At 42.9% G+C, this 26,394-nt stretch overlaps 1 protein-coding gene across 1 annotated transcript in view; it reads right to left on the bottom strand.

Annotated features, from left to right (window-relative positions):
* Positions 1–1,385: 1,385 nt before the first annotated feature.
* Positions 1,386–26,394, bottom strand: part of PRCP (prolylcarboxypeptidase) — a 28,602-nt gene continuing 3,593 nt past the window's right edge. The window contains exons 2-9 of the mRNA XM_083736916.1: positions 14,199–14,339; positions 12,497–12,598; positions 11,569–11,750; positions 10,564–10,721; positions 8,305–8,477; positions 5,710–5,874; positions 3,449–3,636; positions 1,386–2,687 (exon numbers count right to left, since the gene is read on the bottom strand). Coding sequence (XP_083593042.1) covers positions 2,477–2,687; positions 3,449–3,636; positions 5,710–5,874; positions 8,305–8,477; positions 10,564–10,721; positions 11,569–11,750; positions 12,497–12,598; positions 14,199–14,339 — 1,320 coding nt within the window. The 3' untranslated portion in view covers positions 1,386–2,476. The remainder of the gene's footprint in view (positions 2,688–3,448; positions 3,637–5,709; positions 5,875–8,304; positions 8,478–10,563; positions 10,722–11,568; positions 11,751–12,496; positions 12,599–14,198; positions 14,340–26,394) is intronic.

The following is a 26,394-nucleotide window of genomic DNA, read 5'->3' as shown; positions in this document are numbered from 1 at the left end:
TATCCGGCCAATGGTCCAGCTCTCGCAGCGGCCACCCAAACTTGGTTCTAATCCCACCTGCAGCTGCCAAGATGCAAAAAGCTCGCCACTGGAAACATAATTTTACATTACCTATGGAAGGATGGTGCAGTGAAGTTTGGAATTTGGTGCAACCAGAACGACTCACCCAGTGAAGGCGGCTTGGCAGAAGAGCAATAAAATCCAACAAATATGAGATTATGCGGTGGCTCTTTTTTAGTTATCCTATGCAACCAGAATGTATGAGACATCATCCAGGCTGCCACTTGGCTTTCTGATCTGTTTATCTCAACCCTAAGCTGCTGTACCTCCTTTTGTTGTGTGGGCCAATATATTTTCTTTTCTCATTGTACCTAGATTCCCTATATCCTTTTTAATGTTTTGTGCATATGCATGTGTTTAGAACCCTCTCTGTGTATAGAGTTCTTCTCTTTATTTATTGCAGAATTATTTGTTCCTTTTTTATTGTTACTTGCTACATTGAAAACCAATACAAAATTTGATGTGTGCTTTTTTTAAAGGAATAAGTAGTAGATCCCTACCACCACCGCATTCAGGTCTCCGCTGCAGAATGTTGCAGGTGTGCTTGTCCATATTGGGAGCATTAGAATGGGCTTTATGCTTCTAATAGCAAATCCATGCATGGAAAATTGTTGAGAATGGTGAATGGAACACAATTCAAAGGAAAGCATCAGTGTTGCAACCACTCTAGACCCCAGAATATCCCATTTAAAACATCTGCCAGTTTAAGATGAGGGATAAGGCTTTGTCATATTGCCTCAAGCTGGCCGGTTCACATTAGCGGACAAAAAGTCTCTCTCATACCTACTCTTTTCAGCAGTTTGGCATTGTTTCTTTTGGTCTAAATGTCATATAAAGAAAGAGGAGAGTAGTTGTGTTAGTCTTCAAAGTGCCACAGACTGGGTTTTTCACCCCTGATACCATGGACTAACTGCAATTATTTTAAGAGGGCATAAGCTTTCATGGGCCAGCACCTACTTTCTCAGATGCATACATGAAGAATCAGACTGGGTGGATAGACAGTCGACTCAACTTCTTACCTATCCAATTACAGGGTCATTAAGCTCAGGAACACAAGATCTTGACTTCAAAACAACCTCAAGATGGTATATGACTCATGTTAGACTAAAATAAGTAACCATGATTGTTTATAGTTTTGTTTGTTGTAAAATCTGCTATGATTTAAAACTCAGTAACACACGCATACACATATATAAGCTTTAGCCTACAAAAACTGATACCATAATAAAAACAGTCATTCATATCCCACAGACTCTTTCCTGTTGTTTTTCATGGTGACTAAGATACACTCACGCCCAACTGCAATAAAACAGTTATTATCCCTGTAAAATATCTTGAAGGTTTTATTTTGGTTTAATATTATGGAGGCTCATAGCTTATCTGGCCATTTTTTTCTTAACAGCTTTGCAATCTGTTGGGCCCAACTGAGGCCTTGCAGTTCATGGTCCAATGAAAAGGTGAAGCCAGCCTAAGCCACCCTGTTTAAGGCAGGGTATAAATTCTTAGCAAACAAACACACAAACAAACAAAATTACTGGCAGATAGGAACAAAGCCCCAAAGAATCATGGCAAATGTGGTACAACACAGAGATATGGGGCGGTCCTGTGCTGCAGCAGCTACTACTGTAACTGAGTCTATCAGGTGAGCCTTTCAATATGCCTGGCACTGTCTGCTGGGGGAATTCCGGCCAAGGATCCATCTAGTTCAGCATCCTGTTTTCTAACCACAGCCAGTGAGATGCTTTCATGCCCTGCTTGGGGGCTTCTTGAAAGCACCAACCTTCTGCCATTCTTGTGATTCCCAGCAACAGGAATTCAGATAGAAATTCCATGATCAGGAACTTTGAGCCATAATGCCTTATAGCCACTGATTTGTCATCTGTGAATTTACACGATACAGCTTTAAACCCAGTGGATATTATAAGTTACTTATGTGCCAGCTTCCCACACATGAGGGATTGCTTGTGGGACAAGAAAGGAAAGCCTCTCCCCCCCAACCCCCCCCCCCACAAAGATACCCTACACTCCCAAGTTTGGGTTCCAGTGCTCAACCAGGAGCAGTGGGAAATTCCTCTAAAGCAGCTTTCTTCCATAAGACATGGTGGAGTGGGCTAAACCTAAACGCCGACAATGCCATTTGAACTCTGCCAAAATTGTGAAGCGCCAGAAGAACATCAAGGAAGAGCCACCAGTCTGGAGCCATACACTGCAAGGTTTAGGTTTGCCACCTCAAAAGATCCTTTGCACAGCCAGACATCTGCTATACAAATAAGATGCTTTGGTTAGGAGAGAAAGAGGAAAGCAGGCATGAAACAACGAGGGGGATAACACTTGTGTGAAGCGAGCCATCCAGCCAGCAGATCCTCCCTCGGCGTTGACAGGAGAAAGCGGAAAACACAAAAACCAGCTCTTTCAGTTACTTCGAACCATTACGCCGATAGTTCTGCAACCAGAGTCTCATGTAGTGAACTTCCAAAAGACGGGCTTGCAACACGGAGTCTGGATCATAAGGGCTGTTGGAGCGCAGGTCCAAATGATGAGCACCTTCTGGGATCAATATCGCAACTAGAGTGTCCGTGATATTCCGTGTTACTCCGCCCCCAGACCAGGGGTCGAGCCCACCATTGCTGGAAGGGAAGGGGAGGGGGAGAAATGAACATCTATCTGCATGTTAGGAACATCCCAATTAACAAAAGGTTTGCATCCCATCCCAGCAATCTCTGCAGGTCAATGGAAAGGCTCGTTTTGTGTTATCACCCTGGAAACTGGATCAGGGTGTCAACTGTAAAGCAACTGTCAGGGATCCCGAAGGTCACGTGTGTGTGTGTGTGTGTGTGTGTGTGTGTGTCTCCCCATCACACCAACATGCCCCTGATTATATTGTACATTTGCACCAATTCTACTTGCAAGCCATTGTGGAAAGTAATCTTGGCTGAAAAGTGGGCCATGAATGTAAGATTCCAGCAAAAATTCAAGCTGACACCTGCTGTTTACTTCTGTGCATGCATGTCTAAGACACCCGTTCCCACAAAAGTCATTCCTACTTTTAACAAGCTATGTGAATTGAGTGCAAGGCTGACCACATAAATCTCTTACTCATGCAATTCCAATATGCAATTATGTTATCATCCCCACCACTGGCTTGGCATCAGGTTTGCATCATTTGCTGTCTATTCAAGTACTACTACCTTGCATAAAATGGAAAATGTAGACGAGAGAAGCTGTCTGTTATTAGAGTAGCTTCTGTTGGCGGACAGAGAGTCACAATACAGTCACGGGTGGAATTCTATGCGGCTCCAGAACAGCACCAAACGCCATCAGCTAGTGACAAAGCTCACATTCCAGCTATGCCCACCACTTATGATTGACAGACACACCAACACCTCACCTGAAGATGATGTTGCTGTGAGCACTGATGTTCTTCCCCCCATAGAGAGTGGGGATCCAGTCAGGACGAGGTCTCACCCCCCAGGTTTTGAAACATTCATCCGAGTAGGTTTTCAAGTCCCAATTTTCGGGCTCAAACATGTCATTGATGCCATCTGAACACATGGGCATCACCATTTCAGTGCAAGCCTAGAGCAGAAGGGTGAAGAGGAAAACAATGAAATTAGTTTAGAGAAGAAGACTGACTTTTTTTAAGGGGGGGGGGGAATGAACCAACTTATGATCCTCTGTAAAGCAACAGGCAGGTACATCAAGATTGCTGTATAAATAAGGCAGCCGGTCCACTTCTAAAACAATCGAGTTTTCTACTTCAATTTTTTACAGTACAAGTTCACCATAACATGAGGACAATACAAAAGTGTGACTATTCAGCTTTAATTGCTTCATTGTTCTAAACTCCTGAGGCTCAGTGTATATCCGGAATGGGCACTCTTCTTGAAATTGCATTTGAACCCCCACCCCCCCCCCACCCCTGGTCAGCATTTTAAACTTTTTTCTTCCAAGTTGCCCAACTTCACTGTTGTATTCCCTGGACATATTTCACAAGGCTACAGGAGGTCCAGTTCAACTAGTTTGACCTCAACGTCTAGACATTCTGTCGCAACTTGGCGGCTTTTCACCAACCCTCAGGTGTGTATAACTAAAGCAACTTTCATAATGTGACCCTGTTTTACCTCTGCCTCCTCCAGCAGTTTGGACAGCACACTATCTGGCCTTCTGTGCTCTGTTAAGCGCCAGGCATACTGATAGCATCACATCATGGATGAAGAACCCTTTCCCACCCTACATTTCTCCATGAAGAATCTTCTGGGAGCTGCATGCCAGAGATGAGTGGGGTCAAAGCAAAAATGTGCTTAGTCCCCCACATACCTGCCACCTGCCCCTGAAGTGAGAGGGTTTCCCCCTTTATCCTAATTGCCATGCTTGGGTAGGGAAGGCCACAGGCTAGGACCAAAGGCTGTGCTAGTTTGCCAACCGTGTTCTGTATAAATAATTGGCACTCTAAATATACCCACCACCCAAAAAGCTACCAGATTACAATTTGTTTTTCACTAGCCTGCTTGGCTGGCAGAGGAGGGGTGGAAAACACTGCCCCTCCCATTTCTACGCTAGATGTAGAGGAAAGATGGATTGCACCTTCTCTCCATCAATTCTGCCCCTCACAGTTGTGTTTAGGAATAGGCACAAATGGGCAAACCTTTATTCAGAACTGAGTTCTCATCAATGTTCAGTTCAAGGGATATTTTGCCTATTAGATCAGTTTCCTTCAGGAATACGGAGGAGTATGTTGAACCCTCCAACACCTCAACTGTCTTAATTTGGGGCAATGCCTCAAAAAGCATTATCTATCTCTGTTATATTCCTCCCCATTTGAGGTATCCTAGTAACTATTGCTACTCTGAGGATCAGAATGGAGACTCCATGGTTCTTCAAATCTAATGGGCTTTTTAAAAGGACTCAACCAAAGGTTTACTTTCACATTTCTGTAATCCCATAATCATGTTGATATTTCTTAATTCTAATAGCTTTTAAATCCTTTAAGAAAACATCCAAAATGTTTTGCATTTTCTCTAACCACTGTGCTTTATCTTGTGATATCTATCAAATTCCAGCTTGGTTTCACAATACTGAGTAGTTTTTATTTATCTTCCGTTTCCACATTTGAACGTTCAGTTAGGAAGAACATTAAATCCGTAGAATGTATGTTGAGAATAGATGGCCATTTGTATAGAAGCACAATGGCTAATTGAAATGTGAAAATGGAGATGATAGCTAAGGATACTCGGAACAGTGAAACCGAGCTGGAATTTAATTGCATATGACAAGATAAAGCAGAATGGTTAGAGGAAATACAAAAAGAATTGATGTTTACTTAAAAGATATTACAATTTAGACATTTAAATATGATGAATTAGATCACAGAAATGAGTAGATATACCTTTCCCAGTGACTCAGGATTAAATGGAACATATTGTAAAAGGACTTAAACGTAGGTGTGTCTTTATTGTGTTTCATACCAGGTTAGACCAGTTGCGCCTGTAACCTTATCTTTCCTATTACCTGTGACTTCCTGATCCTATATTTTTAAAATTGTAGCTGCCGGAGATCAAACATAGGACATTCTGCATTCACATATGGGTCTCAAGCAAAGAGCCCCACTTTGTGCCAAGTTTCACAGAGCAAATGATGCTGCATACATACCTGATAATACCAGCCCTGAATCCCAAGGCTTTTTGTGGCAGTCTGAGTTAAATTAAGGCATGAAGCACGTCCTGTGTAGTTATAGTAGACGTCTACTGCCTGTAAGATGTTTTGCAGCAGCAATTTGTCTGGCAGTTTGGGATTCCTCAAGTATTTACAAACTGCCTATAGAAAGACAGAAAAGGGGAAGTTTTTTTTTAAGAGAGAGTGCAAAGAAATCAGCAACAGACTAAACCTGCAGAGAGGATGGGGTGCATTTTCTGTAGACTCAGTTTGTCCACTCTGGTTAGTGATAGCAGATAAGCAACCTCTAAACTACAGATCAGCAAATTAACTTTGAATCTTGGCATGGTCAAAACATTTGTTATTCTACCAATAAACAAAATCATTACCACGGATCTGCTGCAAGAGGATTTCCTTCATTATACTTTAATAAAAGCAGGGGTGAGGAAACTGTGGCCCTCAAAATGTTGCTGGACTTCATTTCCCATTATCCCTTGGCCAGGGCTGATGGGAGTTGAAAGTCCAGCAACATCTAGAGAGTCACAGGTTAGCCAACTTTGAGAGTTTAAGCTTACCAACCCCAAATGATTTTCACAGAGGGAAATCATCTACGGTTGAAGGCAGTACGTTACTGAATACAGGTCCCTGGGAATTCTAAATGGGGAGAGAACTGTCATGCTCAGATCCTGCTTGCAAGCTTCCCATAGGTGTGTGGCTGGCCACTGTGAGGGCAGGATGCTAGACCGGATCAAGCAGCCTCTTATGTTCTTAGGTGCAGCTCCTGCTGAGCTGTTTGGTCTCTCCAAGAAGATTCATTCTAGTTTAAGATGGCTTCTTTGCAGCATAACTGTGGATGCTACTGCAAACAGGCCGAGGATAAGGTAACAATCTGTTTTACATTACTTTGAGACACTGATGATCTGGTGGCTTAGTAAGGTGCGAGGGGAGGAGGGGGAGAGTTCCAACAGCTTCGGTATTCAGTTCTTGGCAGGAGCTGGTTCACTGAGCGAAGAGTGAAGGGGTGGGTAGGAGTTAATCACTTATTAAGACGACTTCTAGCCTTTTCCAGCCTACTGAGCAGCTTCTCGGCTGGAAGACCAAGGATTCCTGAAAACTCCTTTACTAGCACAGATGTGCCATACGGAAGTTAAAGAGCTGCTTTAAGAGGCGGCAACCTTTTATGAAGGGCAGCGGGGAAAGGGGGTAGGTTTGGGGGAAAGAGGGGAAAGCCTGCACTTCCCCCAGAGGACCAAGGGCCCCATTACAGAGGAGGATTAAGCAGATACATTCAACTGTTCGAACGGATTCTTTCCCCTAAGCTCTCAATACACCTCTAAGTCTCACTCAGGATAATCACATTAGTTTTGTCACTGAAGTCCCGTCCCCCCCCCCCATTTGAAAAGAAAGGAAGGGAGGAAACTGGAACAGCTTATGCCACCCAGAGAGGCTGCATACATTTTTCCCTTTTAAAAAAATGTTTTGCAACAAAAGAGAAGGAAATCTCTTGGTTTTAGGTGTTGGGGAACTGAAGTGCTTAGTCAAAAGGCTCTCAAAGAAAGCCACCTCCTCCCTAAATGGCGTCTAGCCATAAAAAAACCCCTCTAAAGCAAGCAGTAACAAACAAAACAAACTTGGTTTCAAAGTTTTACCAAACCTGGATTTCCACGTATCTTCCCTCATCTCCCTCCCCCCAATAAAAGGCCATTAAACTGTCCCAAAATCCTAGACTGGGCTTGAAGAATCTCTGGGATGTGACCATTGCAGCATTTTCCCACCAATCTGTGTCCTCCCTGGACTTTTAGGTACCTGAAGAGTCACCTCTGCCCATAAAAACATGTTCATGCACTTGGATCTTTAGGGGAGGTAATTGTGTCACTGCTCCCCTGGAGGTAGACTTGGCAGGTACAAAGGGCAGGGCCTTCTCAGTAGTGGTACCTGAACTATGACCATAGGTCCTTCTGGAAGCCTTTTGCTGCTATGTGCCATATTCTAGCATAGGAAACCCAGCTCACTTAAGAATACACGTCCCCTACAATAAAGCTACTGCTTTCAACTACTAGCTTGTAGCTCACTCCTTTTGCTCTTCTGTGGTGTGTCTGTTTGGGCAGGGGTGCTCCCCTCTCCCTGCTTAGGTTACATCACATCTTGGCACTAGAAATTCTGCTAACCCCCTTATTAAAAAATATTCATCTCCTCTATCTTCAGGCATCAAATAAAATCAATTGTTTAGAAACAACTCACAAGGCTGAAAGCCACAATTTATGTCTGATGCCTAATGTGCTGGCTGCTTTTGCACACTGATGTTTTTAACTGAAATTATTTGCTACCTTGGGAGTACCACTGTGGAGCCAAGAGGCAGAATAAAAATCCATTTAGTGTTCAGTTATTATTGAACTACAACCTCATCAATAAAGGAAAATCATCTGGAGGTTGTGCGATCAACCAAATTATGCTTAGAATTCTCTTATTACGGAATCCTTGGGCATCTTGTGTCACTGCTGTTTATTCATGTTTGACCTCCTAGAGTCTTTACAAAGTGTTGGCTAAAAGAGGGGATGGGGAGCAAATGAAAAGATGCCTTTGTTCAGTTACCTTAATAGGCCAGGCAGGGAGAGGTTGCAAGAAGTCAGCCTTATATGGGTAGTCAACCATTGCCAAATTAACCCAAGTCTCACTTAGCCATCCTTTGAAAGCAGCAGCATCTGTCACAGTTTTCAGTGGGCTACACAGGCGAAATGTACACGAAAGCCAATGCAAGCCTTCCTCTAGAAAGGAGAAAATACAGAGATTCAGTTGACACATATTAAGCTGCCTTATGCAAAGTCAAACCATTGCTTCCTCTAGTCCAGTTTTTTCTCCTCTCTGGGCAGTGGCTCTTCTTACGATACGATACGATATCTTTATTGTCATTGTCCCTTGCGGAACAATGAAATTGAAAAACTACATAAAACTACATAAAACTACCACGAAACTACATAAAAACTACATAAAACATTCAAAACCCCCTAAAAACTCTAAAACCCCATTTTAAAATACACTATACTACAGAGACCCCTTATGCTGTATTTAGAACCAGAATTGCATTAGCATAGAAACTGTTTTTCAGACAGCTAGTCCTGGCCTTTATAACCCTATACCTTCTTCCAGAAGGCAGAAGCTGAAAGAGATCATTTCCGGGGTGCGTACTATCCCGTGCTATCTCTGCCGCTTTCTTATGGCACCTGGCAGCATAGATTTGATCTAAGGTGGGAAGAGTGCACCCAATAATTCTCTCTGCAGTCTTTACAACCCTGGATAGCATTGTTTTTTCCCTGGCTGTGCAGCTCCCAAACCACACGCACAGACCATAAGTTAGTACGCTCTCCACAGTGCAATGGTAGAATGCCATCAACAGGTCCTTTGAGAGATTGTTTTTCCGGAGGATTCTCAGAAAATATAACCTCTGCTGTGCTCTCTTCATCAGGTCTTTGCTGTTCTCTCCCCAGGTTAGGTCGTCTCTCAACTCCATTCCCAGAAAATGAAACACTGAGGGTCTTTTCCAAGTTCTCCTTGGGGTCTTTTCCAAGTTCTCCTATCCAGGAGTCTTTTTTTAAAAACTGGAGATGTTGGCAACTGAACTTCTATACTGAGTGGGAAAACCTTTTTTTAGCTCAAGGGGCAAATTTCCTCACTGCCAACTTCCTGGGGGCTGCTCTAATATTGGTGGGTGAGGCCATAGACAAAAAGTGGGCAGGGGAACAAATGCAACACTTTTTCCAGGAGGTTACATTCAAAAAGTCACACAACACAACCCTCTTCAGGGAAGCAAGAGGCATTACCCGGGTTCAAGGGCACATTTCACCCAGGCAGAAGACCTGAAGGAGGGCATCGAGGAGAGCTAGTGAGGTGAGCTCCGAGTGCTAAATAGAGCAGCCTCTGAACACCTAGATATGGCTCCTCCCCACCGTCAGTACAAAGAGTGCAGAAAGGAGGCTCTTAACATTTCGGGAGAGCCCTGAGTGAGATCCGATAGCCACTTCCAACAGGGATTACACAAGCAAAAAGTATGTGTGTGAAATATATTTGGGCAGCATCATGAGCATCTACTGGATACTATCTGTGCCCCAATAGGCTATGGATGACAACTCTCACCAACGCCAGCATTTGTGCTTCTTAAAGCCAAGCTGGGAAGAAAGTACCTGGTCATTATAATGTGTGAGGTACGTGCGAAGGAAGGGAATAAAGGAAAGTGCAATCTCTGGAGAGTGAATGAAGTGGTAGCCTGGATGTTTATTAAATCTGTATACCACCCACACCCATAGGTCTCAGGGTGGTTCCCAAACTAAAGTTGCAATATAAAAAAAAGCATGAAATACATAAAACAGTGGTACCTCAGGTTACATATGCTTCAGGTTATAAACACAGCTAACCCAGAAATAGTACCTCGGGTTAAGAACTTTGCTTCGGGATGAGAACAGAAATTGTGCTCCGGCAGTGCAGTGGCAGCAGGAGGCCCCATTAGCTAAAGTGGTGCTTCAGGTTAAGAACAGTTTCAGGTTAAGAACGGACCTCCGGAACGAATTAAGCACTTAACCTGAGGCACCACTGTACCAATTTCTCCAAACTAATAAAAAACACACTTAATGCTGAAAACCCCTTAAATACATTAATCTTACAACAAGGAGGCTGGTCCACACCCTCATTCCACCACCAAAGCACTGCCTCCAAGGGGATGACCCCCTTTGGTGTTGCCCCACAGGGGAAGTCACACCCCCAAGGCAGGCAGGCTTTATAGAACTGCTAGGAGCACATCACAGCAGAGATCGAAGGCCTAGAGAAGGCTCTAGATGAGTCTCTTCGTGAGCTGCCTACCTGTGGAAGCAAGACGGTCAATGGCTGCCCAGGAGTTCCTGATGCTTTCTGAGCAACAGTTCCCACTCTTTTTGAAATCTTCGGTTACGATACGATAAAAGCTGCCACAGGGAACCAGGTTATCAAACTGCCAGATGGGGGCTGAAGCCGCAAGAGCTCTGTGAGCCAAGGGGAAAAAAGAGGAGATTAATGAATAAGGAGCTCTAACTGAGCACTTGTGGCAACAAGAGCTTTTGCCATGGATCCAAACCCTAGCAGTGAGCCAACTGAATCATCCCCCAAAGCCATTCAATCTTGGCTTGTTTTTCGTAAGCTTTCCCCCTTCAGTTAATAGCCTTCCTCACATTGCTGTTGCTTGGTTGTTCTTCAACATGGAGGTTGCAACCCATGACTTGCTTATGCCAATCTTAAAAGTGAGGACTTGACAGTGGCAACAGCACTGTATTTAAAAAAGGAGAAAGGGTAGTGAAGAAAGGTCACGAGACAAAATTAAAATGTGTCTTAATGGATGTTATTGCAGATGCAGAAACACCAACAAATACCTCTGATGCCTTCAACACAGGGTTGGTTCCTAAAGGTGGAAATTTCCTGAAGCACCAAGAAGAGCTGGTCAGAGTCAGTACAAGAGAATTCAGGTGCCATGCCCCATCTCATCCAGATCCACTCCAACCTGCCTAACATTCACTGGAGCTAGCCCTTCTTAGATAGAGTCTGTGCCCACTGTAAACTGCTGGTCCCCCAAAACTGAAGTAGTTTGCTCTGGTAATAAAGGAGTTTGTGTTTGTGTGTGTGTGTGTGTGTGTGCGCGCGCACACACACACACACACACACACACACCCCTTAACCATGAGATGAACACATCTAAAGACACACAAACAGACAAATCTGCTGTCTATGTGTGTGTTTGAATATTGGATATTTAAATCCAATTAGTTCTCTGTGAAATATGCAGAATTTTCTATCAGACAAGATCATTTGCTGATACTCTTTTGGTACAGCACTCACCCAATTACTATATGAGGATATTTCATTCGAAACCATGCAGCAAGCATCCCTCCGTAAGATCCGCCTATGGCAATGACAGGAGTGTCCTGGGTCCCAGGGATAGTATGCTTCAGGTGTTGAATGAGCACTGCAAAATCAGCCAGAGCTTGCTCTGAAGACAGATAATTCAGATGCTTGGCATCCTGAAACAAGATTGCATGACATTGGCATTTAACAACAAAAAATTGACTCTTAGTCTTTGCTACCCCAATGCAGGAGGTGAAAATGATATTCATTTCTCACATGGCACAATAGAAAGAGCACTGGAAACAATGATGTGGGAGTTCAGCAAAAAGGTACAGAAGAATCCACACACGGCAGCAGAATTGACCACTCACTGCACAGCAGCTCACATGGTTTCTACTGCAAAGGGACAGGACTGTGTCTGGGATGTTCCCAACCACTTTGGGTAGCACAAGCTCCACCTATATGAACATGTGATACAACTGCACCCTGAAATTGTGTGTTGTGGGAGGGATTATGCCATAGGGATTATGCCATTGTGGGAGGGATTATGCCGTAGAAATTGTGTGTTGTGGGAGGGATTATGCCATAGTAAAGCTATGATAGTGGGTGAAACCCTGTCTACTTTTACCAAAGGAACCCTTGCAAATGTCACACGGCAAGACTGTGTCACTTCCAATGTAGCACGACTATGAGGGAAGACACTGAGTTTTAGCTGTATTTAGCTGGCTACCCTTGCTGAAACAACTCATCCCTATACCTCAAATTTCCATTTTTCAATTGCTCTGGAGCTCTCTATTATTTACATATAAATTACTTATGTTTTTTTCTATTACTGCACCTGTATCTCCCATTATAGTTGTCCTCTAAAATTCTAAATTCTCTATTGAACCAATGACTAACCCGAATGCAACGGGCTACTTACGCCGAATGATTTGTTTCCAAAGGGCAGAGACTCTCCATAGTATCGGTGTTCAGCAAATACCAATATGGCATCAAGCTCTTCCGCTATGTTCCACATAAGACCCTGGAAGGAAGTAAAGAGAAAAACCCAGCAGAATTAATGTTGTCTATTTACAAACTAGGACGCAGGTGGCGCTGTGGGTTAAAGCCTCAGCGCCTAGGACTTGCCGATCGAAAGGTCGGCGGTTCGAATCCCTGTGGCGGGGTGCGCTCCCGCTGCTCGGTCCCAGCGCCTGCCAACCTAGCAGTTCGAAAGCACCTCCGGGTGCAAGTAGATAAATAGGGACCGCTTACCAGCGGGAAGGTAAACGGCATTTCCCTGTGCAGCTCTGGCTCGCCAGAGCAGCAATGTCACGCTGGCCACGTGACCCGGAAGTGTCTCCGGACAGCGCTGGCCCCTGGCCTCTTAAGTGAGATGGGCGCACAACCCCAGAGTCTGTCAAGACTGGCCCGTACAGGCAGGGGTACCTTTACCTTTACCTTTATTTACAAACTGCCAACCACTAAACCATTTAAACATAATTTTAAGTTATAGAACATCCTATGCATACATAATTACTATAAAGCAAAAGAGTTATAAGGTTGTATATTCTAAAATTTATCATTCCAATTAATCTACTATATATTTTGTAAAGCTGTTTGTTCACTATGCATTTGGAAATGTCTTAAGATATGATACCCAAATTTTGCATAATGGTTCCTGAGATCAAGGACCAAGCTTTCGCCTATGTTTGGATACACTCAGATGCCCTTTTGAATCAACATGAAAACTGAGCCTTTGAAAACTGTCCTAAATTTAAGCACAGGGGGTTTTTTGCGGGGGGGGGGGGCATGTTCTTAGAATTTATGAGCAATATAGTAGTACCTCAGGTTAAGAACATAATTTGCTCTGGAAGTCCGTTCTAAACCTGAGGTACCACTTTAGCTAATGAGGACTCTTGCTATCGCCGCACAGCCACCATGCGATTTCTGTTCTCATCCTGAAACAAAGTTCTTAACCTGAGGTACTATTTCTGGGTTAGCAGAGTTAGCAGACTATGCTGGCAAAAGTACCACATCCCAGCTCAGCTGGAAAAATACCAGCCTAACTCCCTTGTCCCAGATCAGCCAGGGTAAGCTCTGCCTGAGCTGAGACCAAGTGGACATTATGTTGGCATAAGCCCTGGAAAAAATGGACATTCCAGTGGGGTGGGCAGAACTGGGCAGGGTGCCTTGCAATGGATCCTAACTCCATTCAGATCAGTCACATGACCTGGCAACCAGTGTGAGCATAAGCTGGCAAAAAGGGTGATATAAGCAAAATTTACGCTGGCATATTTCAAGCAACTTTTGTCAGCTTCCTATAGTTAGGATTGTTCTGTTAGACATTTTCTGTTCTACCATTCTGAAACTGATGGAGCAGTATTCCCCCCCCCCCCCCGTTTTTTGCTTTATACATTTTTGCAGCAGCAAGATTTGTCACCACTTCCAAGTCATCTAGAACAAAGTTCTTTAAATAATACAAATATAATATTTTTGGCTCCTGGGATTATCCAGTCATTTCCATTATTATACTGCAATCCTGAAATATATGTAGGAAATCAGAATGCCAACCCTCTTCTAAGAGCTGTACAGATAATAAATGACAAGAGAGTTCCTACCTAGAATCCTAGACTCTCCCTTACCGTATTATTGGCAAACCAAGTGATATCTCCTTCATTGCCAGTATAGAAGAGCATCGACCCGATATTTCTCTTCCAGTGCTGGTCTGCAATGAGGTAGCGTTGCCTGAATGTGCCATCTTCGGAAAAACCAAAGTGGTCGATCTGCAGCAACAGACAGAAGGGAGCTCATGATATGGAAAGCAGGTAACTCATCAATAAGGAATTTCCTAATTTTAGACCATTCTATCTGCAACTCTCCAAGTAATGAGATTCACAAGCTATTTATTTATTACATTTCATACCGCACCTTTCCCCCACAAGGAGCTCAAGGTGGCAGACATAGCTCTCCTTCTCATTTTATCCTGAAAATAACCCTGTGAGGTAGGTTAGGCAGAGTGTGACTGGCCCTAGGTTACCCAGTGAACTTCATGGCTAAGTGGGGATTTGAATCCTGGTCTCCCTGGTCCTAGTCTGACACCGTAACCACTACACCAACTGGCTCATGTGCTATTCAGACATGCAGAACCTATCACAGTAGAAACAGACTCAAGTAAACAAACTCAGCAAAGAAGATTGGGATGGGAGTAAGACAGTAGATGGAGCTGTTGCATAAACTAAAACCTTCTTCCAGTCAAAGCAAAAGATGCGATCTGAAGCTTTGTGCATTTGGACTACTCAGGTGGGAGCCCATATATGTTTCAAGAAAGGCTACAAACAGTAACAGTGCTGAAGAAGTGGCTCACCTTTGAGGATCCTACTGTTTTTAGTTCTGGGCTATGTTCACATAAGCAAAACTAAACCGTACTAGATACTCAGAGAAGTTATTCAGTACAGTAAGCTGGCCCCTTAACGCAGCGGTTACACCTAAAACCAAAATCCTGTATAGTCAAAACACATTGGGTTCAATGGCAGGTGGGGTTGCCAAAGTCTTTTTTCGTGGATGCTCGCCCCCTTTTTTGCCTATTTATTTATTTGCCAGGCATGTAAAGCTGAATACACACAAGTTAATTGTCCATAAGTTGCAGGCTTACTGTGAAGAACAGCAATGGTGCTGCAATGGCAGGACTTCTGAGGCAGAAGTCCAGAGCCCTGCTCAATACAAGGTTTTAAACTGAATGAAGCAACGCAGATTGTTTTCTTGGTAAGCAAAGAACAAATCTAGGTTGCAGAATGTGGTTAAGCTTGGAGTGAGACCACAAGCCTAGGTTCAGATTCAACAAAAAGCCAAGCCATGGCTTAGTTCCCAGTAGCATGGCAGCAGTAAGTACAAGAGAGAAGCAGAGTGGCCACAATTTTCTCCCTGTCAACAAACACGTTCATTGTGTGAATGGAATCTATTTGCAGTATAGAATCATAGAATTGTAGAGCTGGAAGGGACCCCAGGGGTCATCTAGTCCAACCCCTGCAATGCAGTAATCTCAGCTAAAGCATCCATGATAGATGGCCATCCAACCTCTGCTTAAAAACCTCCAAGGAAGGAGTCCTTGACAAGATGGTATCTGCAGGCTGTCTTCCCCTGCAGATTGTGGTGATGGGTTGGATATGCTGGAGATAAGACAGTCTTTAAGGAATCCCAACACTCCATTTTGTTCATCTATTAAATTTCATTCCCTTGGTGGCTATATTATCCCTCTGTGGAGCAAAGCTAATGTTGGAACTTTCATCCCTTGCTTTTTTAAAAAAGCCAGAGCAAAATAGGATATTACTCTCACACACTGCAATTTAGGTGCTGGTGCTGGATCCAAGCGTAAAGGAATATCACTCTATAGATAAAATGTAACTAGTCCAGTTTTCTGATCATGGGGAAAGGCTTTAAGAATTCACACTAGCCCCAAGCAAGACACGGTAGAGGGCAACAGGGCACATCCTGTCTATATTATTGTCTCCTTGTAAAAAGAATCAGGGAAGTCACAGGATATCCTCCTGCAGCTTACAAGCCCATGTCAACAAGCCAAGCCTTCTTAAATCTCAGTTTTAAGCAAAGTATTACTTTTAAAAATATGTAATCAAAGTTTTTTAACATCAAGAAGGGCAGGAGTAGTACAGTGGCAAAGCTAAACATAGCAATCCTATGCATGTTAATTCAGAAGTCTCACGGTGTTCAATAGGACTACTCCCTAGGAAGCATGTTTAGGGTTGATTCAGCATTTTTACACTGCTGAATCAAATGTCTGTCAGCTCGTCTTAATTCTCAAAGCACTGATCAAACCCTAGCCCACGGGAACCTAGAGGGGGGTCAGGGCACCCACAAACCCATAACAATACTTTGTTTGGGAAAAGACATGTGTGAGCGAGAGTTACGGGGAAAGTCGGTCAACACACACTATTACGATCCTTATACACAAGACTCGTCAAATGTGGATCTACCAAGAAAGCTTGTTCACTGCCTTTCATTCATTGGTCCTAAGGTAAGTTACTTACATAAAATGCAATACATATAGATGCATCTTTACCTGTTAATGGCCTACAGTATTAGTGCAAGATGAAAGGGGAGGTTACATTTCAGAGCCTGGAGGCAACCAGATCTCTGGGTATTAACTAGGTAGACCTTTGCAAGGTTGCTTTATTTGTGTCCATTCTGCATCACAGCAACAAAATTGAATCAAGTGACACATAGTTCCAGGGCACCCTAAAGGCAAATGTTGTGGCACAAGCTCTCACAGGTACTAGCAAAACAAAGAAACAAACCTGAAAGTTATTTGTTAGTTCTTCAAAGTGTCTCAAAACAGCTGGTTCCGTTTGCTACACTAAGATGGTCGTAACTCCTTTGCTAGAATTAGATCAGTGGAGTTTTACCACATGCCAGTTTTTAAAAGCTAAGGAGGAAGAAAGTTAAATTGTGAAAACACGTACAAAAAAGGAAGCGAGCATGGAAGCAGTTTCACAAAGCATCTTTAGTTCCTGGCCCAGATACTGAAGAAAGATCAACACCTTTGTCACTGTAGTCACATTAAAGTAAAAGCAGGAAGTTTCAAAAAGCAGAAGTGGGGGGGCAAGAAGGAAGGATGGAAGAGACAGAATATGACTAACTGCAGGGAAGACTTATTCCATTCTGGTGATTGTTCCACATGTAGTTTTTATTCAGAATCTTATTTTGTACAGGCATTCCCCTCACCCCAGGAGAACTTCTGCTTTATCAGTGATGTACTGAAGGTGAAACTGAGGCTTTCGCTGAAGAAATGGAAAAAGATCAGTGTTCAGGTATCCACATAAACTACAAACACATACAACCACCCTTCTCTACTATATAAGAACCACCTACGGACAGGAAAGTCCCTACCTCCCCTAAATAACACAAGGAACAACTTACCACCCCTCCCTGGCAGTGCAGTAGAGGGCAAACTTGGAATCAATCCACCCTTGTTGCAGTGACTAAGGAATGCAGAATAACCACGTGGCAGAACCAACCTTCATAGTTAAGCTGACAGAGAAAGGAGTCAGCAAGAGGCTTCAAAGCACCATGTGAAAATAATGTTGTGGGGAATGAAACTGCGGTGTTTCAAAAGATTTAATTGTTTTATTCAAGGTATGCATGTATTATGTCATGCCCCTCAGCAGTTGTTTCGTGACTGGCACCCACAACAATCTACCAAAATGCCAAGTGTGCCCACTGGCCATAAAAAAAGTTGCCAAGCCCTGATGCAAAGTCAATCACCATGTTTTATTGCAATACATGGAGATGCTTCATGCTGGCACCACATATTCTCAGCTGTCAGAGATGCCCTTTCAATTGAGTCTCTGACACCCAGTGTGGCTGGATGAGGATATGGCAACAGCTCCCTACAATCCATAATTTGAAAGATGGAAGCAAGCCTTGAGACTGTGTGCCCTCCATCTATTCCAATCCTGGCCTAAACCATATATGTTATATTTTAGGACAAAACCTGGTTTGCCAACCCATCAATTTCAGATGTATAAGGGAACTGAGATTTACGTCTGTATACATCTCATGTGAAGTCACAGCTACTGGGGGAAGGGGGGGAATCTGGTCCGAAAGGTAGGTAACATGGGATGAGGCATATAGATTCTTTAGGACCCTTCCCATTTTGAAAACCATGATTTGTCAAGCCTCTGCCTCAGTCAGACAGGATCAGCCCCCTGAGGACCAGATGACCCTCAGGGTCCCTTCCAACTCTACAATTCTATGATTCAATCTTTCAATAAATCCTTGTCTAAAACTAACACATTCATATTTCTTCCTCCCTTTTCACCTTTGGTAAGCCTCTTCACCTTTGGAAATTTTGCTCTACTTCTGCTTTTCCAAAGATAATCTTCAATCTATGTTGTTGTTTTTTTGAAGGAGATATTGCATCATGGTGTTTATATTGGATTCAAAATGCAAATTGACTCTTGCTTCCCTCTGCATCTTCCCAATCATAACTTCCCTTTAATACACACTGCAAGCTTAACGTTTGCTTGAAACTTATTCCCAGAATATATATAACCTTAAAACTGAGCATCAAATGTGAGCACTTTTATATAGATAGCTGAGTAATTAGATTTTATGGCATGATTTATTTTCATCAGCAAGCATGTGCTCCAGACACTCAACACAGTAATTGAAAGTATCAGGTAGCAAGGGATGGGAAAACTTCTGCCCCAAATCCTGGACAGCTACGCCACTCAGAGTATGTTATTAGCTCATTTCAGGGTGTGAATTTGTGTGCATGACTAAAGTGATCATGCCAGAAGCTGTGGAACAGAAGCAGACTTTCGTCATTATAAGATTGTGGCTCATGGTTTAAGCAGGCTTGGATGCTATAAGCCAGGCTTCCTCAACCTCAGGCCTCCAGATGTTTTTGGCCTAGATTCCCTAGAAGGACCAGTGGTCAGGGATGATGGGGATTGTAGTCTCAAAACATCTGGCGAGCCAAGGTTGAGGAAGCCTGCTATAAGCTTTAAGGGCAGAAAATCCCATGTCTACCTTGACCCCTTCGTGGAACATGAGGAACAAAAGGCTTGGCAAGGCTTCAGCTGAACTGAGATCATGTGCCAGGTGAAGAAGATGCAAGACTCATTAGCAGCTGAGTGACCTTCATGAAACTCTTTGTGCCCTGATAAGGCTTGAGAATATGTGACTTCCCAAAAATAATTAAGTAAAACTAAAACACCTTTCTTTTTCTTTTACAGGAGTCTGCCACTGATGTCACTTACCTACATTATTTAATTTTAGTGAGATAAGGTGATGTGAGAAAAAAGTGAATTAGAAGACAGGAAAATTACTTTTGCTAGTTTTATGGTATAATTTTGCTGCTTTATCAGTTCCAATGCTTTGATGAAGTCATGCAGAGCTCTTGGCACACAATCCGCTGATAAAGATACCCAGATGGCAGTGGGAAGAGGGAAATCCAATAGGAACTTCTACAAAGTCCTTTGACCCTACAGGACAATAATAAAGACTCCTATTGTCAAATAAATCCCCCAGTGATTTGTTCACAATACATGACTATTTTTAAACAACTATTACAATATACCAACTCTTTCCATCCTAAAATTTTGATTAACCAAGGATGTTTTTCAATGAGAGTTTCATACTGGTTTCCGTTTGCTTGGGATCGCTTGTATTTTAATTACAAATGCAGCCATCCCTGCACCTGCCTGATTATTTTTTTACTGAATTGGAACCTCGGTTGTCGAACGTAATCCATTCCGGAAGACCGTTTGACTTCCAAAACGTTTGACAACCGAGACACAATTGCTGGATGACATTTTAAAAAATAAATAAATGGGAGAAACGTGCCTAGGAAGCAGTTCGGCTTTCGAGGCATGTGCAAAAATGGAAGCATTCACTTCTGGATTGTCGGTGTTCGGCTTCCGAATTGTTTGCCTTCCGAAGTGTTCCAACAACTGAGGTTCCACTGTATATGATTCAGTATTTCATGAAGCACATCACTTAATACTCCCAAGGTCAATTATTGCATAGTATTGCAGCACTGGCATCAAGATCTTGACTTTAAAGGCTATTATAACCTAAGCGCGGGTGGCGCTGTGGGTTAAACCACAGAGCCTAGGACTTGTCTATCAGAAGGTCAGCAGTTCGAATCCCTGTGACAGGGTGAGCTCCCGTTGCTCAGTCCCAGCTCCTGCCAACCTAGCAGTTCGAAAGCACGTCAAAGTGCAAGTAGATAAATAGGTACCGCTCCAGCAGGAAGGTAAACAGCGTTTCCGTGTGCTGCTCTGGTTCGCCAGAAGCGGCTTAGCCATGCTGGCCACATGACCCGGAAGCTGTACGCCGGCTCCCTCGGCCAATAAAGCGAGATGAGCGCCGCAACCCCAGAGTCGGCCACGACTGGACCTAATGGTCAGGGGTCCCTTTACCTTTACCTATAACCTAAGACCAGATATAGTTATATTAGGCTGCCATAAACATGATCAAGACTGCCTGAGTCTATAGAGGCATTCATTTCATCCAAAGTGGGAGCCTCCTGCCAACACTAACACAATAATCATTTTTCATAGAAAAATACAGAGGTGCATTCAAAGATAAACAATAGGCCAGGAGCTTGCTAATAAATACATGCTGTTGTTCAGAACAAGAAGTCCAAGTAGATGTTCTCACAGAGGAACACAATGTACACTTCCATACCATGTTCTACAAACGACAAACTTTATTCAGGTTACAGCTTCTTTACACAGCAGTGTCAAAAGATGCAACCTCACACCATTAATTTCTTCAGAGACCATATGTTTGCCTTCCTCTCCTCAAAATAGGTGTCTGAACTCCTACACCGCTTCCTGTGACAGCCTGGTACACACAAACAGGGTTCAAAAATCCCATTGTTCTAGGCGCATTTTGCAACAGGGAATTTCACTAATGGGAGCTGTTTTTGAGCTCAGAAACTGCTCATACTAATGAAATTCCCTGTCGCAAAATGTGCCTAGGACAATGGGAGTTTCAAACACCGGCTAAATTTTGCGTTTGTGCAGTTTGGTTTCAACATGTGACAATGAACATTCAAAAAGTTTACTATCCTTTAATGTTGTTTTTAGTTCTGCTACCCAAAGAAGCTATTATCCAGTAGGATATATCTACAAGGGCAGCTCTTTTAGAATCAGATTCATAGGGCAGTTCCAACCAAACTGAAAATGGGTGTCTTCAGGAGTTCCATGCTTGGGTGTGGTGGAAAGCCATCATACCATACAAAACTACTAGCCACACCTTTCCATTCTAATGAGTTTTGGGGCTCCACAACATTTAAGCAACATGATACTCCATTGTTAAGAAGGTATTGCTTAGTCAATGTGATATGACAGCCTACTCTTGGAATGTCAGGTGCTAAATAAGGATAAGATAATAAGGATAGATAATCCTATATTATATAAGCCAGACAGAAACAATCCTAATTCGGTATATGGATATGAAAGCTGACTGAAATAATTCCAGTAAGGAGTTCAGATCATGTTGAATTAGGGTCAAAGTAGACATGATTAGGGATGAAATAGACATATGAATCCCTGTATTGGCACCAATGGGTGGCAGGATTTCCTCCCCATTCCAACTTCAGAGGAGGGCTTCCCTCGGAACTACAGTAGAGGAAAGAACAGCAAAACTCACCCTCCATTGCAACTCTTACCCTGTTAATTATCCTAAAATGCTACTTGCTGTTTTGATCCTTTACTTACTAAAATACCACTGCTTAAGAGTGGAATGAGCCCAAGTAGAGCTGGGAGGGCACACTTTCCTCTGTAGAGGTTGAAAATTAAGATACAGTGATGAGGGAAGATATTGTAGTTTCTTTATCTGTTCCTTCTTTCTTTCATTTCTTTCTTTTCTATATTTCCTGTAGATTAGTTTGTTTTTTTATTGTATTGTGAAAACTTCAATACACTTTTTTTCCAAAAGAAAAAAAAATAAAATACCACTGGTTAACTTGCCCATATTGTGACTTCTTCACTATTGGGGAGCCATTCCACAAGTTATACAATAACCAGCCCATATGGGCTTGCTTCCAAGCATACATTCAGCAGGAAGTTGCAGTCAACCTTTGCTCTTTTAAGAGATAAACTTAAGCACTAGCTTGTCAGTCACATTAGTGACACACTTATGTGTTGAGTGCCCAGACACATGCTTTTGCCCTACACAGGTTACAGTCGTACCTTGTTGTCAAACTTAATCCATTCCGGGAGTCCATTCGACTCCCGAAACCGTTGAAAAACCAAGGCGTGACTTCCGATTAGCTGCAGGAGCTTCCTGCACTCAATTGGAAGCTGCCGGGTTTACGGCGTTCGGGAGCCAAAACATCCAAATACCAAAGCATTCGAGAACCAAGGTATGACTTTCACAATCTTGATCCTTCAAAAGTTTGCTTGGCTCCCCAAAAGTTAACAGATTCTAGACCTTGTGGCGTTTGGAAAGGCGATTATGTACCTGACTGAACCTCAACTAGAAAGCAATGTAGAGTGATTGCCCAAGACCTGTAATCTTACACAGTATAGCTTGCTTGAAGCTACAGTTGTTTTAAATGAGGGCTTGCATTCTCTGCCCTGTGAGGCACTTATACTAAGATTATGAAGGCTATGTAGTAAAACCCAGCGGTAAGAAGACAGCTCCTTTCTCCACAGGTCTATCCTAGGCAAGCCAAAATGGGACACCATGAAATGCTTGAAAGAAAAGCAATCTAAGAGGACTCACAGGGCAGTTACAAATTCACAAGTCAGCTGAGCAGATCAAACCACAGGGGAATACCAGGGAAAATATGTTTTTGCAGGGGGGGGACAACTTCCCACTAGAAATATATTATTATCTTGCATGCCAGTGATGCTGAGGATCATTAGAAGTAATGAAAATTTGGTTATAATAAAAAAATTTATGATCCTGCAATTGTCTGCTGGTGCACCAGCTTTATGGGTTCTTAACTAGGGAACACATTATCTTCAGCTGAAGGATTCTACTTGTCTACTCAGATGGGAAGGAAATGAAAAGAGGGGTAGTTTGCTCTATCTCACCACTAGCAGAAGAGCAGCTGATGGGTATGCAGGAGAGGACTCTTCATTATGACACCTGGATTTAAGAACGCAATGGAACTTTCTGTGATAGTGCTTCATCAACCAATAGACAAATTTATTTATCTGGGCGTTTAGCTTAGACAATTAAATAGTTTGCTATGTAGCCACGTGTAATTTTGGATGTTTACTGTATTGCTTTATTGACGCTGTAACCACCTTCAAAGTGCTTTGGAATGGAAAAGGAAAGATAACATCATTCTAATAAAAATAAGATATTGGACATGGAAGAATGGGGAGTTTGAACGCATGTCCATCCATGTAGCTCATTGGGAAGGCCTGTGTATGTCACTTCCTCAGCTGCAAGAATAAAGTGGGGTGATCTTATGTTAACCACCAATTGTTTAGAGCAGGCTTCCTCAACCTCAGCCCTCCAGATGTTTTGAGACTACAATTCCCATCATCCCTGACCACTGGTCCTGCTAGCTAGGGATCATGGGAGTTGCAGGCCAAAAACATCTGGAGGGTCGAGGTTGAGGAAGCCTGGTTTAGAGGGAGAAAAGTGGGGCACAAGTATCATAGTACAGCTGACAACTAGCAAGAACTCATGTCTGCCAAAGAGAAAGATGATGGGGAAGCTGTGACCTTCCAGATGTCTCAGACTACAACTCCCATCAGTCCCAGTCAGCATGGCTAATGGTCAGGGATCACCTACATCTGAAAAGCCACAGGTTTTCCTCCACTGGGTATAAGGGATCCTGCCATGCCAAGCTTTTTGTGTGAGCATGTGGGGGGGGGGTTGATGAAGTGGGGGAAAGCACATATCTAAGCCTTTGTTACTGCATTAAGCACTGCAGTGAAGGAAAAAGCTGGAAATTATGAAAAGGAAACTCTTCAATTACAGACATCCTTAAAGAGTCATGTCTGCAGTCTGACCTACAGATTAAGTGCATAAAAATAAAGTTTCACTGAGAAAACACAAACAACTACTTCCACTATTTCCGAGGACTATTGTTCAAAGGCCTATTGTTTCACTCACAGTTTCTTTTGTCCCTCACTATGCAAACATCTGCCAAAAAGGACTCCTATGAGCAATGCTGGCTAGCAACCTCTAAGAGACAATCACTTATTTTAAGAATAAGATAGAATCAGACACCTCTTTCAATTGGTGTATGATGGAGGCAATGACTCTGAAAAGTAAGAGGAGAGTTATGAAATACAATACAGAAATTTTAATAAGTAATACTCCAGGATATACTCCATTCAGACCTAGCCATTTATGCATGCCCTAGAACAGTGTTCTTCAAGCTTGGCTAAGGTAGCAGGGGATGTTGGGAGTTGTAGTCCAATAACATCCAAGAACTCAAGGATTAAGAGCACTACTGTACCTTAGAAACTGTTGCAGCAAAACATTGCAAGGGAAAGCTGGCAACACTAATGTGGCAACATGCTTGCCATTACTATTCTTCTTTTGAAAAATCCACAATGAAATTTCAAGGTTCTTCATGGTTCATGGGTGCAGTTTTTAAGACACTGCACAGTTGAGTCTACAGCATTCTGATGAAGGTGATCTGCGCCATCTGTTTTAACTGCCTTGGAGAATGGAAGACTGCATTTGCACCTGTGCATAATTACTTTCATGTATGAAACCAGGAAAAACACTAATTACACATCCGTCAAAACAAATTGATGGCAAGCGAAACTGCCATGTGCTCTCCTCCCTTCTGCAGGCAGTCCAAGACACCTATTAAATCAATAAGCAATTTGGCTTGCAACATCTTTCCTTCCACCCTAGAGTTATTTTTACTGAGCCACCCAGGGACAAGGCATTGCTACATCTACAGAAACACAAAGATCCATGTTTCTTCCTGAAAGGCTTTTTTAGTTTGTTGGGCTATATTACAAGAAGGGTTAGGGTTTTATTATGTTTCTATATCTGCTGGAAGCCACCCAGAGTAGCTGGGGCACCCAGTCAAATCGGCAGAGTACAAATAATAAAATTATTATAAGGCTAATTCCACATGATCCAAACAGTTGGCCCTTCTACTTAAAACCTGTAACTTGCCTTTAGCCTTGTTAAAATAGTAAAGCTTTCTCCTAAGCAACCAGACACAAAGGAGGGCATGTTAGTGGACCTCTAGGGGAGAAAATGTTGGCCAAGTGCAAGTTGTCAGGAAAGGATAATCTGAACAACTTTTAAAATGCAAAATCCATCCCCCACCCCAGAACACCCTTAAAAACCAAAGGAAAAAATGTATGCAGGTCCCAATCTACTAATAGTAGCTCTGAAAGGTAGAGTAACCCAAGATCACTGTCTGCTTCAGATGTTGTTAATGGAAGAGCCATGCCAACTTCCTGCACTTTTGAAGTAAAGAGCAACCGTCTCCAGACAGCAATCTGGTCTATCCCACCCACTACTGATGAGCTGGTCACATTCTCTTAGTGCATAACAGGCAGCCTCCATAATAAATTCCTGTTACTATGCAAGCCCTTCTCGGAGCTATGTGGAAGAGGAACTTCACACAACTGGATTCTGGAGTTGGGAGACTACACACACCTTCAGTGCTCATTTGCAAGGCCAATATGGTTATGTCGTAATGCAACTCTTCTCACAGCAATCAAAGGTTCCCAATATATGCATACACCATCTGAGTGTGTCTGTTCCAAGTCTACATGTGCAGCCTTATTTATTTGTTACATTTCTATACCACCTTTTCTTCCAACGAGCTCAAAGTGGTGTACATGGTTCCCCTCCTCTCCATTTCATATTCACAACAACTCTCTGAGGTAGGCTGAGAGATGGTGACTAACCCAAGGTCACCATGTCTCCCAGGTCAAAGTCCAACTCTAAGCATTATGCCACACTGGCTCTCATGGCATATTTATATGTGATTTATACATTAACTCTCTTCAGTCAGGTGATCATCTGGTATTCTGCCACACAACTGCCTCCCCTGTGGCACAGCTACAATAGCTTGGGGCTTTGTGCTGCTTCACTCTAAGACAAAAGTACAAGTCGTAATTCAAGCTTTGTCCTGACCCTCTGATCAGTTTGATCACTCCAATCTCAGCACCTCAAACTAGTTAAATAAACAGACTTCCATACTGACAAGAGTCATACCTTAATTATCAATCATGGGAGAGTTCACTACACTGATTGTCTCAAGGCAAGCAGAATGCATTTAAATACCAAGTTTCAAGTTATGTGCTGTCCCCATGACTTCTCCAAATCACATCCTCATTTTCCGGTGGCATGTGATTTCCACGAAGATAG

This window comes from Podarcis gaigeae (genome assembly GCF_964106915.1).
Source record: "Podarcis gaigeae genome assembly, chromosome: 4".
Taxonomy (NCBI): domain Eukaryota; kingdom Metazoa; phylum Chordata; class Lepidosauria; order Squamata; family Lacertidae; genus Podarcis; species Podarcis gaigeae.
This window is presented reverse-complemented; position numbering and strand designations above follow the sequence as displayed.